The sequence below is a fragment of the Chiroxiphia lanceolata genome, chromosome 24 (genome assembly GCF_009829145.1).
Source record: "Chiroxiphia lanceolata isolate bChiLan1 chromosome 24, bChiLan1.pri, whole genome shotgun sequence".
NCBI lineage: Eukaryota > Metazoa > Chordata > Aves > Passeriformes > Pipridae > Chiroxiphia > Chiroxiphia lanceolata.
This window is the reverse complement of record NC_045660.1, coordinates 4,736,951-4,752,807: the sequence shown is the minus strand read 5'-3', so window position 1 is coordinate 4,752,807 and position 15,857 is coordinate 4,736,951. Positions and strand designations below refer to the sequence as shown.

Below are 15,857 nucleotides of genomic sequence, written 5' to 3'. Positions count from 1 at the left end.
CCCAAACCATTCTTCGATTTTAAGCGATGAAGAGCTGGGATTGAAGGGAAGGGATGGAGCGGGGGGGCGGGGGGGGGCCTGAGGGATGGAAGAATGCAGGAATGGAGGGATGAGGGGATGTGAGACAGCAGAGACGCAGAGGAAAGACGGGGACAGACGGGTGGGCGGACAGGGGGGTGGGGAAGGGCCGAGGCAGGAGAAGGAGGAGGAGAAGGAGGAGAAGGAGGAGGAGGAGGCAGCCGCTCGCCGGGAGGCGGACGGGGGCGGGCCGGCGCGGCCCCTCCAGGGGCGGGCGCTGCCGGTACAAGGGCGGGCGGCGGCGGCGCGGCCCCATTCATCGCGCACGGCATGGCCGGGGGCGGCGGCGCCGAGCGGGCCGGGGCAGGGGGGCTCCTGCCCCCCCTCTGCCGCCAGCACCGCCGCAAGGTGAGCGCCGGGACCGCCTCGGCGGGGGTGGGATGGATGGGACGGGACGGGACACGTCGGGCCGGGGGGCGCTTCCCGGTGTGGCTAACGCCAGGTCCCGGTTGCAGGAGAGCCGCGAGCGGCTGTCGGTGTGCAGCAAGTTGTGCTACGCCGTCGGGGGGGCTCCTTACCAGATCACGGGCTGCGCCCTCGGCTTCTTCCTCCAGATCTACCTCTTGGACGTGGCGCAGGTATGGCTGGGACCGGGGCTGGGGGGGGGGGTGGCCGGGGCCGGGGGTCTCGGAGCTCCCCGTGCCGCTTTGCCCGTCGGATGGATGTACCTGAGGCTTGGAAATGCCCCGGCCCCCGCTGGAATCGCCCCGCGGGGGCGGGAGCCCCTCCGGGGGCTGCGGGTTTCCCGCGGGCCGCTCCCACGCGTGTTGCTGTGCTGCTGCTCCGTGCTTGGGTTCCCCGCGCGATAAAACGGGCTGGTGATGGCTGTTTTTTGGGGCGGGGGGGGGGGGCAGGACGCGTCCCACGGGCCCGCAGCGCGCCGGGTCGGTGTGAAACAACGAAGGCAAGGAAGCCGCGGGAGAAGTGCCCGTGGGCTCCCTCGTGCTGGCTGCGGGGTGGGTTTGGGGAACTCTGCTCCGAGATGTGGGAGTTTGGTGTGGAAAGAGTGTGGTGGGGCAGCACTCGGAGGGACTGGGCGCCTCAAGTCCCCCTGAACGAGCGGGAGAGACCAAGAGACTCGTCCCCTGCTCCCAAATGGCAGTGGGGTTGCTGTAGGTAGGGTTGGGAAGGTCCTGAGGGGCTCGGGAAGGGCAGCCAGGGGCACTGGGGGTTTGCATGTGCTGACACAAGGTCTTCCTCCTGCAGCTGGATCCTTTCTATGCCTCCATCATCCTGTTTGTGGGACGAGCCTGGGATGCCATCACGGACCCCATGGTGGGTTTCTTCATCAGCAAATCCTCATGGACCTGCTTCGGCCGCCTGATGCCCTGGTAAGAGCTGCTGGTAGCACCCTGCATTCCCTGCCTGATGTGTCACAGCACTTTGAGTGTCAGCTTTGAGTATCCCCTGGCATGAGGCGTGCAGGGCAGGACGTGCTGACGCCCTGGCTCACCCAGGTGATGTGCCAAGTGCCCCAAAAAAAAGCCCAAGGTGCCACCAACAGCTGGGAGGCCTCAAGTTTGTACCTGTTGCTCTGGCTGGTCAGCCTGACCTGGCTGACCTCCGTGTCACTGCACCTGTGAGCTCCAACGTCCCTGCTGGACTTTGTTCAGCGGTGGTTGCAGAGCCCTGGCTGGTGGCAGGGCCATAGTGCCAGCAGAGCAGATGGCATCACACCCAAAAGGAGGTGGGACGGGGGTGTGTGCGGAGGTGCGTGGTGGTGGGTGCTGGCTGACAGTCACGAGGGCGCTCCTGGGGCAGGAAAACAGCTGTCATGGAGCTGGGTGACCGCACGTGGATGCTCCCGCCTGCCCTCGGGAGCGGGGAGCTTGGAGCAGATGGCATGGGGTTGGTGAACCCCCAAATGGCTCGTGCCTGCACCCAGGGCAGATTTAGGACATCCATGAGCACCTGTCCCTGTGCGGGAGCGTTGCAGGGCGCTAATGCCTCAGTGTGGCCATGGTGGCATGTCCTGTGCTAAAATAACCCCGGGCGCCTGTGGGATTGCTGAAATACAATGCAGCGAAGAGGGTGGGCAGGGGGGGAGTGGAATTGGAGGGACGCAGTCCTTTCCCCCGCAGATTATACCCTCTGCTTCCTGGCTTTCCTGGAATAGCTCTGGGCAGCAGCAGGCAGTTGTTGGAGCCAGGCTCCACGCACGGCCTGAAATAGCTGCCCCGCAGCCGCGCGTGCGGCCGGGTCTGGGGTCTGGAGATTAGCACGGGGCTGGCTGGGCTGTGTGGGACAGCCAGGGATGGCTGTCGTGGCTCTGCTCGCCCTAATCTCGAGGCAGGGGGTGGGGATGGAGTGGCTGCATTCCTCCAAGCGGCTCCTGCTTCGTTAAAATTAGCCAGAGCTTTCGGCTCGCTCTGGGCCCCTCAGCAGTGCCGGGGCAGCCGGAGCTTGCTGCTATTGTACATGGCTCAAGGGCTGCCCGCTGAGTCCAGTTTGGATGGAGTTGAGCTGATTTTAAACCTCTTAAACCCACGGTTTGCTGGCGGTCTGGGGCTACACAGCCCCAGGCTGGTGTTGCTGCTGTGGCCGCAGAGCAGCTGGTGCTGCCTCAGTTTCCCTGCGTGCAAAGCCAGGAGCTGCAGGCACTGGGGTGGTCTCAGAGGCTGCTGCCAGGCCCCAACCCTCAGCACCCATGAGATGACTCTGTGTAACCCCCCGTGCGTGAGGGTTTATTGCCAGGTTCTGAAGGGGCTGATCTGTGGTTCCTGCTGCCTTCAGCTCAAAGCTCATGGCTGCTCCAGCTCCTTAGATGGGCGAGGAGACCTTCTCTGAGGGCCATCACTTCTCTCCCTTGCAATTCTTTCCTTTCGAAACACTTTTTGTTACGTTTTTTCCCAGCAGCTCATCCGGCGGCTGCTTCCTCTTTTCCCCCAGCCTCGTGCATTCTGCTCTGAGCTGGGACTTCCAGCTAAGAGCTGGGATCCCCTTTTCCTTGACCACCCCAGACTTCCCGGTGACTAAACTTTTCCTCGCTGTGTCGTTGACGGAGGAACCCCCAGCTTTGACCTTCTCCGGGGCGGCAGCCGTTTGCAAACAGTTAAAAACGGCGGGGCCGGGAAGGGGTGTGAGCGCGGCACAAAGGAACACACCATCGCGCCGGGGCCAATGAGCGGGCGAGCGCGTCACGGCAGCCGCCTCTGAGCGCCTTAATCACCTCGGCCTGGGTCAGGGGTTACTCTCAGTCACTCCTCGGTGTCTGCCCGGAGCTGCCGGTCAGCCCTGGCCGGGGCTGAGCATCCCGGTGTCGGGGCTGGGGTGACCCACGGGGAACTGGCGCATCTGACGTTCAGGCGCCCACGGGCAGCGTGACGCTCTTCCCGCCGCTGCCCTGGTGATTCATTCAGCATTTCCCCGGGCTCCACGTATGTGCTCGGCGATAAGCGGCAGCAGAGGAGGGGCTGGAGCAGGCTCACCCCTTTCCTCCCCCCACCTCTTCCCCGAGAGGGTGACGTGGGTGCGGAAGAATGTGCATGTGTTGGGTCCTGTGCAGCGCCTCTGTCGCTCTCCATCCATGGAGATCCAGTTTCTCGATCTACTCCCCCCCCCCCCACCTCCCTGCCCGACTTTAAATTTAAACTTTGCGTCCTGTACGTCAGCCCCGACGGAAAGATCTCACTGTACCCTGGCAGTGCAGGGCCAGCTCTGGCCGTGTGTGGATCGGTCCTGTGCCCAGTTCTGCTGGATTCGCTCCAGGACGCAGCCTCCTGGAGTTTGTGGAGCTCGGGATGCTCGCAAATCACCGAGCAAAAATTCGTCTCCTCAACAGATGTGGATGTGACCTCAACACCTGGCTCACTTCCCTCCAGGAGGAGGAATTCCTCCTGTGCTTCCTGGAGTGCTGTGGGGTCCTGGGAGCCTGTGGTGTCCTCGGGGTGCTGGTGCAGGGCAGAGCTGTGCCCTGGCTGTCCTGCAGCAGGACAGGGGTTATGAGATCCCCTGGATGAAGTGGGCAGGTGCCCTGGATGGCTTCTTGCTCCCATCACCTTTGCTGGCTGGTCTTGCAGGGACCAGCACTTGAGCAATCCCCTCTGATCCTCTATTGCATTTTGCATCCCATGCCTCTGCTCCCACAGCTCTGGGAAGTTGGGCAGAGGTGGAAGAAGGAGCCAGGCTGCTGCTGGCTGGTGGTTTGCCCCATTGCTGCCAGCAGAACTAGAGTGACCCCAGGACCAGGGCTTGGGGGGCCTGGCAGCAAAGCCAAGCTGGTGAGAGGTTTTTGGCTGCTGGGGAGCAGGGCTGAGCTGCCTGGCTGTCCCCCAGCTGCTCCTCAGCTCTTGCCAGGATAAGGGAGGTGATTGCATCCTGCTGAACACAGCAGTGCTGCCTGGGGAAGAGGTTGGGTCCGAGGGTGGAAGCCAAAGGCAAGAACAGATCAATCACTTCCATGGAAGGAGGTATGTCTGTTCTTGCAAGTAAAGCTCTTCCCTGGAAGTCTGAGTCAGCCCTTTCCACCCTGTGACACCTGAGCTGCTGCCTTCAGCCTGGTTTGGATCACCCCTGGGGCAACCACCTCCTGGCCAAGGGTTGGAGCCGGGTGGGCCACGCTGGGGCAGCTCAGGAGCCCCCCAGATCGGTTGCCTGAACCCCACTGGATGTGTGGAAGCAGGGGGACCTGGGCTGGTGAGGTTACCCAGGCCCTGTGTGCCCATGAGACTAACACTCTGCTCTCCCAAAGGATCATCTTCTCCACCCCATTCGCTGTCATCTCCTACATCCTCATCTGGTTTGTGCCAGACATCTCCAGAGGCCAAGTGATGTGGTATCTTGTCTTCTACTGCGTCTTCCAGACCCTCGTGACGGTGAGTTGGGCTCTGCACACACCAGGGATGGAGGGGACCAGTCCCTGCCTCCCCCGTGTTGAGCTGCACAGAGGGGCAGGTCCTCCCCTGCCCCAGGTCCCCTGGGCTGTTACACCCTTCCTGAGCCAATTCTCCTTGTGCCATTGCAGTGCTTTCATGTGCCTTACTCAGCACTGACCATGTTCATCAGCAGGGAGCAGAGCGAGCGGGACTCGGCCACTGCCTACCGTAAGAGTTCCCCCCCTTGTTCCTCCCTTCCTCCTCCCCTTTCCCCCAACTCTCACTGGGGGGATCCTCCTCACAAACCCTCCTGGAAGGGCTCCTTTGATTGCCCCTCCATCCCAAGGGTGGTGTGTGATGATCATTCAGGGCTCACTGTAGCTGGTCCAGCTCTTCCCGTTCCTCTTTCCTGGCTCCTCCAGCAGACATCCTTGTCTGGTCTGATGTAAGCTGGACTGAAGGGGAGATGATCCCTGCTATGGCTCTGCCTGGAGCAGATGATGGGGAGTCTGAGCTCCTGAGCTTTTCCTCCTGCTCCATCATGCAGCAGTGGGAGCCACATGACCACAGCTTGGCCTCTCTCTCTGACTCAGTTTCCCCAGCAGGCACTTTCCTTCCCTGTGGCTTCATCATGTGGGGATTTGGAAGGAGCTCTAGCAGAGCTGGGCTGGCTCATTTCTCCCAGTGAAGGGCAGTGAAGGGCAGCTGGGGACGCTCTGCTGTGGATGAGGGTTTGCACCCACGCCCTGGGTGCCCAAGGGCTGTGCTCAGTCCCTCTGGCTTCTCCCTCCAGGTATGACTGTGGAAGTGCTGGGCACTGTGCTGGGCACTGCCATCCAGGGCCAGATCGTGGGCAAAGCAGACACTCCCTGCATCGAGAGCCCCCTTTTCTTTGGCATGACCAACTCCTCGGTGGCCCTGGAGGAGCTAAACATGACCCACGACACCGGCTCGCTCACAGACACCGTAAGCTGAACGGGGGGGGGAGACCCTGCCATGTTTCCTTGCCCTTTGGACCAGGCTGATTCCTGGGATGAGCCCCTTCCTCACCTGTCCCCCCTCTCTCTTGCACAGAGAAATGCCTACATGATTGCTGCAGGGGTCATCGGGGGGCTCTACATCCTCTGTGCCTTGATCCTGTGGGCGGGCGTGCGGGAGAAGAGAGGTGAGGCTTGGGAGGTGCTGCAACACCCCACACCTGTGGAAATGCTGTGGTTCCTTCCTCTCCAGGAGCCTGGCTGAGCCCTTGGCCCCTCCTTCACGGGTCAAGCCCCAGAGGAGAGGAGTGGGTAGAGCTGAGCTCTGGGTCTGGGGGCCCGGGGAGGCAGCACTGCAGGCAGGAGGCCAGAGCATCTCTGGGGTGCGTCAGGCACAGCCACGAGGGCTTAGCTCTGCTCTGCACTGTCAGAGATAACCTTTATCTTGCACATTTTTGGCTGGCCAAGGTTGCCAGTGCCAACTAGGATATCCCAGGGTGATGTGATATCCAAAGTCCAGTAGCTTCTGTCCTTCCCTCCCCCTGCTTATCCCATGAGGGATCAGCCAGGCCACTCTCTCCCCTCTGTGGGGCTGAGAGACCCCTGCATGAGGGCAGCACCCCTGCCCTGACTCCCCTGGGGTGGGGTGCTGTAGAGGGGCAGGGGTTTGTGCAGGGTGCTGAGCAGCAGGATGGGGCCCTGCACCCCTTGCACCCAAGGGTGCTGTTTCGGTGGGACTAACGATGGGCTGATTTGCTCTGCTCCCCAGAGTCCTCTGAGCTCCAGTCGGACGAGCCTGTCTCCTTCTTCCAGGGGCTGAGGCTGGTGATGAACCACGGTGCCTACATCAAGCTCATTGCTGGCTTCCTCTTCACCTCGCTGGGCTTCATGGTGAGCTGGAAGGACTGGGGAGAGGGAATGGCAGCAGCACAGCTTGGGGGTGGCTGCAGGGATGATCCTGGCGGGCTGGGAGCACGTGAGGTGGCAGCTCCCTGGGCCGGAGCTGCCCCAGGGCAGAGAGGAAGGATGTGGCCTCGTGCCCTCGGATGGGTCAGTGAATGGCCGCTTTCTTCCCCTGCTTGTGCCTGGGGTGCAGCTGTGGGAGGAGGAACGTGTCCCCCTGAGGAGGTGGGGTGTCCCCCCTAATCCCTGTCTGCCTCCTCCACAGCTGCTGGAGGGAAACTTTGCCCTCTTCTGCACCTACACCCTGGGCTTCCGCAACGAGTTCCAGAACATCCTCCTGGCCATCATGGTGAGTGTGGCTCCGTCCTGGAACGTGGTGGGATCCCGTGGGTCCCCCCTGGGAGCTGGCATGGGATGGGAGCTCGGGGCAGGGAGGCCATGGGGCCGTGGTGCTCTGCCACAGGGATAGTGATCAAAGATCCACTGGGAGAAGGGGAGGGAGAAGAAGCTGCCAAATGTCCTGCAAAGGCCTGGTGGGTTGGCAGGAACAGCAAGGCCTTTGTTCCCGAATGAAGGCGGCCAGAGACAGGGCAGACCAGGAGCCATGGGGGCCTTTTGTCCAAATTCTGCTACTTATCTCCCTTCCCCCTGCTTCGAGAAAAGGATCTCAGTGTTTACTGCCAGGAAGATGGAGCAAAACAACTCCTTGAGAGCCCTTTCCAGCTTGCCTCATCCCTGGGAGCACTTCCCACCCTCTCCTCAATGGGGTGGAAAGGCCTAAGGTGCCACGTTTCCCCCCAGAGCCTGGCTCCTGGCCATGCTGTGCCTGTGGTGACAAGACAGGTCCCTTCCCAGCACCCAGGATTGAGTTGGGTCCTCCCTATGTTTGTGCAGGTGTGGTGCCAGGGTTCTCCACACTGGGGGAGGAGGTGGCCCCACACACACGTGTGGCTTCATGCCAGCCCCAGCAGCATGTGGAAATCACGGGTGCTGGGAATGTGATGGGAGGAGGCTGTGCTCAGGAGCTGCTTCTTGCTGGGAAGAGCTTTTCCCCAAGAGAAGAACCCTGTGACACTGTGTGACCTTCTCTTCCCATAGCTGTCGGCCACTCTGACCATCCCCTTCTGGCAGTGGTTCCTTACCCGCTTTGGGAAGAAGACAGCTGTCTACGTGGGCATCTCGGTGAGTGAGTCCCTTGGGCCTGGGGGTGGATCCCACATGGGATAAAGCAGAGCTGTGTCCCTCTGAGAGGGCCCAGAGCTGGGCAGGGGCTGCTGCTAAGGATGATTTGGTGCCTGTCCCTCATCCTGCTGTTTGTGCTGCTGTGGATGTGGCCAAAGCCAGCAGGGAAGGTGCTGTGGGGCTCAGGAGTAAAGGCAGCACCACTGGTTCCCTGGCTGTCCCTGCAGTCGGAGGGCTGGGATGTGTGGGAGGGAAGGGGAAAAGGCAGGGAGTCTGGAGCAGGCACTGCTGATGCCAACCTGGTTTCTGTCCCCTCTCCAGTCTGCCATCCCTTTCCTCATCATGGTGGCTGTCCTGGACAGTAACCTCATCGTCACCTACATCGTGGCTGTCGCGGCCGGGATCAGCGTCGCAGCCGCCTTCCTGCTGCCCTGGTGAGTGTGAGGAGGGCCTGGTGCTCCCAGCACTGGCCCCCAGGGCTGGGCAAGGTGCTTCCAGGGCCTGAGGGGGGGTTAGAAATCCTTGAAAGGCCACTTTGCAGTGTTTTCAGTCCGATATGGGGCTGTTAAAGGAAATCCTCTCAGCAGAGAGGAGGTGCTTTGTTGGCCCGGTCCTGGTGTTCACCATCCTGCTCTCTGCACAGGTCCATGCTCCCAGATGTCGTAGATGACTTCAAGCTGCAGCACCCTGGCTCCCATGGCCATGAAGCCATCTTCTTCTCTTTCTATGTCTTCTTCACCAAGTTTACCTCTGGGGTCTCCCTGGGCATCTCCACACTCAGCCTGGAGTGAGTTCTTGCGTGGGAGCTGAGGGGTGGTGGGAAGGGAGGGAGACCAGTCTTGCATCTCTACATCCAGACATTTCTGCTTCCCAAGGGCTGGGAAGGAGTTGAAGGGCTCTGAATCCAGTTGTTGCTCCAAACCTCTCCCTGCAGGGATGAATTCACCTCCTAGAAACCCCATTTCCTCTGCCTGAAGGTACCTTTCTGTCCACAGCTTTGCAGGGTACCAGACCCGGGGCTGCTCCCAGCCCAGCGCGGTGAACTTCACCCTGAAGATGCTGGTGTCTGCTGCACCCGTGGTGCTGATCCTACTGGGCCTGCTCCTGTTCAAGCTGTATCCCATTGATGAGGAGAAACGGAGGAAAAACAAGAAAGCCCTGCAGGATTTAAGGTGAGTGCCAGCTGTGCTCCCCAGCTGGCAAACGTGGCGTGCCAGCATGTGGGGGTGTGTGGGGGCAGGACCAGGCGGGTTGGGACACACTGTGACTTGTCCAGGAATCCTTCAGGACCCGTGGGTGGTGGGGTGAGGGAAGGGCTGACTTGTTTTCCCAATCCCAACTTCCAAAGAGGTGGCGTGAAGTGTTGGGAAATCAGCAGGAACCCGCCCCAGTTGCTGCACAAAACTTGTCTGGGGACACCCCTCTTGAGCCATTCAGAAGCTCCTATGCTGTAAGGCAGGTATTGCTGGGATGCAGACCTTGCTCTGTGGCTCATTCCATGCCTCCTTCCCAACTCTTTTCCCCAGGGGGGAGAGCAACAGCAGCTCAGAGTCGGACAACACAGAACTGGCCAGCATCGTGTGACCCAGGCCGGGTCTGTCCGCTCCCACCGGGGCTCTCCGAAGGACTCTGCCTCTCTGGGCTGGCCCAGCCTCGTGCCAATGCAGGTGTTTGCCTTTGGAGCACCTGGAGAAGCCGTGTGGAGCATCCACCGCCTGGAAAACATGGGATCTGTGCCGGTCTCGTGCCTTCCACGGGATGCACAGAGCGCTGGTAGTGTACATTACACACGCCGAGGTACTCGTGTGCCTCACTGGACACAAGCACTGATCCTGCCGGGGGCCTGGAGAGCAGAAAAGGCCGGATTGGGATCGTTTTGCCTGGAACACTCGTGCCCACTGCCCCTCTGTGCCTGGCCCCCGTGGGCTGTGACCTGGGGGACGGGGGTGATGGTTGGTGTACATTACACTGTCGGTGTGCCCACGCCGAGCACGTGAGCTCACCTCTGCTGTCTGTACATAGGACACTAATTTGGGAACCTGTTCTTTTCTTTTTTATATGGCCCAATTAACTTAATGATGTAAATATGAAGCTGTTTCCTGTTTGTATATATCTGTACAGAAACCGAACTCGAGGACCTGTTAATATTAATTTACATAAAAGTGGGGGAAGCCAGTAGTGGGTGTGAAGGATTTTTTTTTTTTTTTTTTTTTTTTTGCTTGGCTGGGTTTTTTCACGGCTGTCAGCAAGCCCAGGGTCCCTTTACATGCCATGGGGTGCAGGATTGACTTTTCCTGAGCCGTGGCACAGGAATGCCATAATCCAGGCAGCCCCTTTCCCCCGTGCAGCTCCTTGCTCGGTGCCGCGGCGATCCAACAAAGGCTCTATTATTTTCTCCTTTTCAAGAGGGAACGGGGGTGGAGGGAGGAATGAAATCAAAGTGCTGCCAGCGGAGACCATGAACCCAGGGCTGGAAACAGGAGAGGCAGCTGGGGAGCAGAGAGAAAGGGAATGCAGGCTGTGGGTGACACTCAACACTCCCTCCTAGGGCAGAGGGCCGTGGGAGCACTAATCTCCGTGGATATTTATATCATCCTCTTGCATTCCCTGTTCCACAGCAGCAATGGGGGAGAGCCCTGCCTTCCCCACGCCTCCAGCAGCAAGTGTAACTCCGGGGAAAAGCGGGCTGGAATCAGTGCGGGGAGGATGCACCAGGGATGAAGCAGGATGGGGTGAATTCCCAGTGTGGAGACTGTGCTGGCTCTGCTCTGTCCCCAAGGCCACTGTGCCAGGGGACAGGGCTGCTGCCTTTTGTTAAGCACATTTGTCACACTGAGAAGTTGGGGGGGTCAGGGCTGAGCTGAGAGCAGGGGGCTTAGTGGGGCTCATCCTTTGTTCCACATTTGGGTACAAAGGACTGGAATGAGGATCGGGTTTAAAAATAGCCCAGAGGGATTAGACCTTAGCTGGGAATGCTTAACTGGGCCCCACTCTGCCACCATGGTCATGGAAAGAAGGAAAAGGGATGACGGGAGAAGGCTGGGAGCTGGCTTTGTGCTGAGCAGGGGCAGGAGGCAGTGCTGGCCCTGGCTGGGGTGCTCCCTGCTTTCCCAGGGATGCAGCTTGCAGGGAAGGAACGCGGGCAGGACAAGATGGGGACAAAGCCAGCAGCCCCTGTGGCATGGCAGGTGGGTGTCATGTGCACCCTCTGTGAGAGGAGAAAGAGGAGGGCAGGGCTCCAGCCAACACAGAGCTCGGGATTGTTGCGAATGTGCTGACCCCTGCCCTGCTCCTGGCCAGGATTGCCAGGAGTTATCCCAGCCACTGCCATGACCTGGCTGCCTCCGAGGGGTGTGGGCAGTGCTGCTGCCTCCAAGGATTTGAAAGATTGATGCTAGCTTTTGTTTTCAAAGAGTTTCAACAGAAATAAGGGACATTTTATTCTCTGCCTCCTTGTTTTCTTGGCTCTGTGGGGCTCATGAGGAGTCTGTTCAGGGTTTTTTGCAGCCAGCTCAAGAGACTAAAACCAGCCAGAGATTGAAGCGGGGCCCGGACATTCCAAGCAGAGCACACCTCTCCTATTTGAGGCTTTTAAGAAAATAGAGTTGAGAGGAAAAAATGACCATGGCAGTCGATAACACTTGAGCCCTGGGCAGAACTCCAGCCTTGAAGCTGAGATCTTGCTCCAGCTGTGATTACAGAGGATTTCAGTCCAAGCACAGAGAAAGCCTCTGGCATGGGAAGTCTGCCTGGCAAGAAACACAAGGGGAGAGGTTGCCCGCATGTACAGCTGCGCTATGGCTTAATCCACATGGACTTTGGGATGGAGGAAATGCATCCAAGTGCTGGGAAGCACCTCCTTGCAAAGCTGGAGTGACAGCTGGGTGTGACCTGTGGGTGAGCCTCGTGCCTGGGCTGACGCAGGGGCAGTGCTGTCCCTGTGGAGCCAAAGCCAGGACAGAGAAAACACAGGGTGTCAGCTGTGTGCTCCCACCTGCTGAGCTGGTGCCTCTCACTGCACATGGGCTGGGGCTTTGCTTCCCGGGAATCAGCTGCAAGGGCTGGGAATGGGCCCTGAGTCCCAGCTTATGGGCTCTAACAGGCTGCCAGGGGAGCCTTCCCTGAACTCAGGGGGCACTGCTGCCTGTGCAGAAACAGAGCAGAGGGTTTCTGGTCTGCTCGGGGAACCAGATGACTGCAGAGGGGACAACACCAAGCAAATATCAGTTGTAGCTCTGAAGGGCAGGATGTGATCCTGCAGAATTGGATGTGCATCCTCTGATGCCAAGGTGGCTTTTCCAAGAGGCAGAACCATCCTGGCCAAGGCAGAGGCAGCAGGAGGGACTGGAGAGACAGTCCCCAAGGTGAGAGCAGCCATGTTGGGTCTATTCACCCTGCAGGGGATAAGTGGAAGTGTGGAAAGTCTCTCCTTGCAGAGGGCGAGGAATAACCACCCTCCTTATCTGCAGGGAAAGGGCAAAAAGCCTCAGGTTTATCTCCCAGCTGGATTTGTGAAACATTCCAATGGCTGCTGCTGGGGATGGTTTTTCCTTGGCCCCTGGGCTGGAAGGACCCACATGCCCCAGACTGCAGCAGGAATCACTCAGGGCTGGTTTCAGACAGCTCAGCATGAATCAAGCACCCCCGGAAAGGGGTGTCACCCCACCGTGCTGGTACAGTCTCTGGGAGGCTGGATCAGGGAAGAGATCCAGCTGGAAATTAGCTCAGCCTGGGGAGCTCTGGGCAGAAGCAGGAATGCTGGAGCTGGGAGCTCAGGACAGGTGTTGACCGGTGGGTCATGGTGAGCAGACACACGTCCCTGGCTCGCTGGGCTCTGTCACCAGCTGGAAGCAGGGCCAGGTGGGCAGCAGGGAGGCATTCCTGGGAACAGCTGTCCCCAGGGGTCATCCTGTCTGTGCCGCCGCGCTGAGGTCACTCACTTCATCTGCAAACACAGACTGAAGGCTGCCGACCTGTTCTGGTGGGCTTTGGTTAATGTTTTGCAAGGCCACTGTTCCCGAGGTTGGAGGCAGCCACAGCACTGCAGGGTGTGCACAGAAATGGTGGGGCAGTGAGACGGTTTCTTGCTATCAAAAATCTGTTTTCACAGGAATGAAGCTGCGCTGCAGCTCAGACAAGTGCACCACAACAGAGCAGGGACAAGTGCTCTCCTGCAAAAAGCCAAAGGGTGCTGCCTAGGGGACACAAAGGCATTTTTAGCTATAGAATGGCTAAAAAAATGAAGAAAATATTCCCTTAGTGCTTGGAGAAAAGGGGGACAAGGCACGAAACACCTGGTAGCAGCATGGGGAAGGTGTAAGCTTTGCCCTGGAGACAGGGCAGGGATGGCACAGCTTTATGGGCACTGGGAACCCCCACAGCTCACTGACCTCACAGCCCTTCTGCAAACAGGCAGCTCTTGTTTAGGTGCCAAAGGGTTTATCCTGACCCAGCCTTACCAGGAACTTGATTTTTGTTCCTCCAGGAACTGTGCTCAGCTGAACAGACCCACCCAAAGGCAAACACCCCGACTGGGGCTGGGCTGTGATATCCCCAGTGGGCAGAGCTCTCCCTCTCCCCGTCCTCTGGTTACTTCTAGTTCCTCTCCCTGTTCTCTGGTTATTTCTCCTTCCTCTTCCCAGTCTTGCTTCCTCCCCACAGACACTGCCCTGCACTGCTGAGGCAGGATGGAGCTGGTGTTTCACTGCAGTGACTGTTTTAGGATGCTATAAAACAGAACTCATTGGCTGCATGGCAAAGAGGTGGTTTCACCTTGTTTTCTATTTTGCATCATGCCAATTGATCCTGAGGTGTCTGATCACGACAGAGACATGGCAAGAGGCACATCAGGGGGGGAAATGAGGCAAGAAAAGCAGCAAACAGTTTGAGTGAGCGTAGGGAGCTGCAGGGAGCCTCAGCCGGACTGGGAAGGAGGAGGAGAGGGCAGTGGTGGGTCCTGCTGGGCTGGATGTGCTCTGCCAGGGCAGCGGCTGCACGGAGGGGAGGGGGACAGTGGGGAGTTGTGTGTTCCCAAGGGAGGGGGACAGTGGGGAGCTTTGTGCTCACCCAGCAGACACGCAACTCCCATCCTCTGGCTGCGCACAGAAATCCAGCCCTCGGAGGGTTTTGGATGCCGCCCCAGCGGGAGCTCAAAGCCGGAGGATGCAACCTCACTAGATGTCAGCAGAGCCCCGCTCCCGGCGATCCCGCTGCCATCCCCGGCCGGTCCCAGGCTCGCTTGGGATCCCAGTCCCAGCCGTGACCATCTATGGTAGCGCAGCGAGCGCAGGAAGCGGCGCTGGGGGCAGCCGAGCTCGGCGGGTTTCTCCTCCTTCCCATCCTGTCAACGTGTCCCAGCCCTCGCCGGGACAGACATGCCGTCTGTTTGTCTGCACAGACCCCCAGCTCCTTCTGTTTGTCCGCACCAGACCCCCGGCTCCGAGGGAGGGTTTAACCCCCTCCCCAGGGCGTCCGGGATCCGAAAACAGAGAGAAAAGCAAAGTTCTGGTCCCCACTGCTGCCCTTTCCCTAACCACGGCAGCAAACACACCTTTTTGGAGCAAGTCCTGCCCTGATGGTAAAAGCAGACAGTGGAGCCTCCTGTGAGAACAATCCTAAGCTGAATCCATGGATGTCTTGCTCTATCCAAGTTATTTTCCTCTTGACCACCCCGACCTCGGTGTCTCCAGCAACAAAGATGGGACAATATTTATCCACCCTCTGACAAGTGATTTGAGACCCCCGGGGGTCTGTGAGCTCAAGGCTCTGGAGTGCTCCATACCCCTGGAAGCACAGGAGCCTTGCAGGAGTTTTTTAATGCTTGGGATGTGCCAGCACTCCCCACAGAGCCAGCAATGACCGTGGCACAACACATCCAGGGCCCAGAGCCCCCCCAGATTTACCCTGAGAGAGGGTGGAGCTGCTTTAGTGGTCCCATGAGGACCTTTCTCCCACCCTGAACCCACCAGACGTAGCTCGGAGGGGCCTTGCCCTCAGCCCCTGCTGTTGCAGCCATTTGGGAGGACCCAGTGATCCCTTCCACCTCCTCCCAGCCCCAGCCCAAACCACCCCCCTCCCCAGCCAAGCGCTGTCCCTGCAAGAGCAGAATGATACTGACCCCAAAGGGGGCTCATCCCATCCAGCCCCACCCTGGGGGCCCAGGGTGCAGCCATGTCTCCAGGGCCCCGACCTCCAGCCTAAACCCCCTCCCAGGGGGGCCCACCTCTCCCAGCACCCCAAACCACCCTCAGCCCCTTTTGAGTGGTCTCAGGCCTCCTGAGGACCCCACTGCACCAATAGCCCCGATGGGGCCCAGTTGTCCCTGCAGGGGCTTTCAGGTTCCCCCCAGCTTCTCTTTGGGGGTGTCAGGCATGTCGAAGCCCCTGGAGCCCCCCCAGACCCTCTAGAAGGTCCCAGACCTCTTAAGGACCCCAGAGCCCCAATAACCCTTTCTGGGGGGAGGGGGGGGGGTCTGCAGCCCTCCTTCGTGGGGGTCTCAACCACTCTTTGTGGGTCTCAGGCACCTCTTGGTCCCTGGAGCCCCCCCGACCCCTCCTGGGGGTCCCAGACTTCTGAGGACCCCACCGCCCCAATAACCCCTCCTAGGGGAGTGGTCTGCAGTCTTTCCCTGGGGATTGGTCCCAGCTGCCTCTGCCGGGGCTCTCAGCCCCCCAACCCCTCTGTATGGGCCTCGGGCACTTCCCGGACCCCGAAGCCCCCCCAGACCCTCCCGGGGGTCCCGCTCCCCCTGGCCCCTCCCATAGCAGAGACCACGCCCACAACGCCACGCCCCTCGCCCTCTCCGGCCACTCCCACGCCGCACATCCGCCAATCGCGAGGCGGCAGCTGCCCCAGGCCCCGCCCCCCCGCGCAGGGCCGTGCGCACATCCGGCGCGCGGGGCGG

The 15,857-nt window shown here is 59.9% G+C and overlaps 1 protein-coding gene across 1 annotated transcript; it reads left to right on the top strand.

Annotated features, from left to right (window-relative positions):
- The first annotated feature begins 346 nt into the window (after nt 1-346).
- Nucleotides 347-10,130, top strand: MFSD2A (major facilitator superfamily domain containing 2A). Its single transcript, XM_032709895.1, has 14 exons — nt 347-426; nt 534-656; nt 1,285-1,409; nt 4,769-4,892; nt 5,042-5,120; nt 5,686-5,858; nt 5,967-6,057; nt 6,639-6,760; nt 7,038-7,121; nt 7,871-7,954; nt 8,276-8,388; nt 8,598-8,741; nt 8,950-9,126; nt 9,481-10,130. Exons 1-14 carry the CDS (start codon nt 349-351, stop codon nt 9,536-9,538), a joined length of 1,575 nt encoding a protein of 524 aa, XP_032565786.1. The 5' UTR covers nt 347-348; the 3' UTR covers nt 9,539-10,130.
- The last annotated feature ends 5,727 nt before the right edge of the window (nt 10,131-15,857 follow it).

Coding starts and splice junctions, on each gene's coding strand:
- MFSD2A (XM_032709895.1), top strand. CDS start 349: ATGGCCGGGGGCGGCGGCGCCGAGCGGGCCGGGGCAGGGGGGCTCCTG. Junction 5,859..5,966: donor CCGGCTCGCTCACAGACACC/GTAAGCTGAACG, acceptor TCTCTTGCACAG/AGAAATGCCTACATGATTGC. Junction 8,389..8,597: donor GCCGCCTTCCTGCTGCCCTG/GTGAGTGTGAGG, acceptor CTCTCTGCACAG/GTCCATGCTCCCAGATGTCG.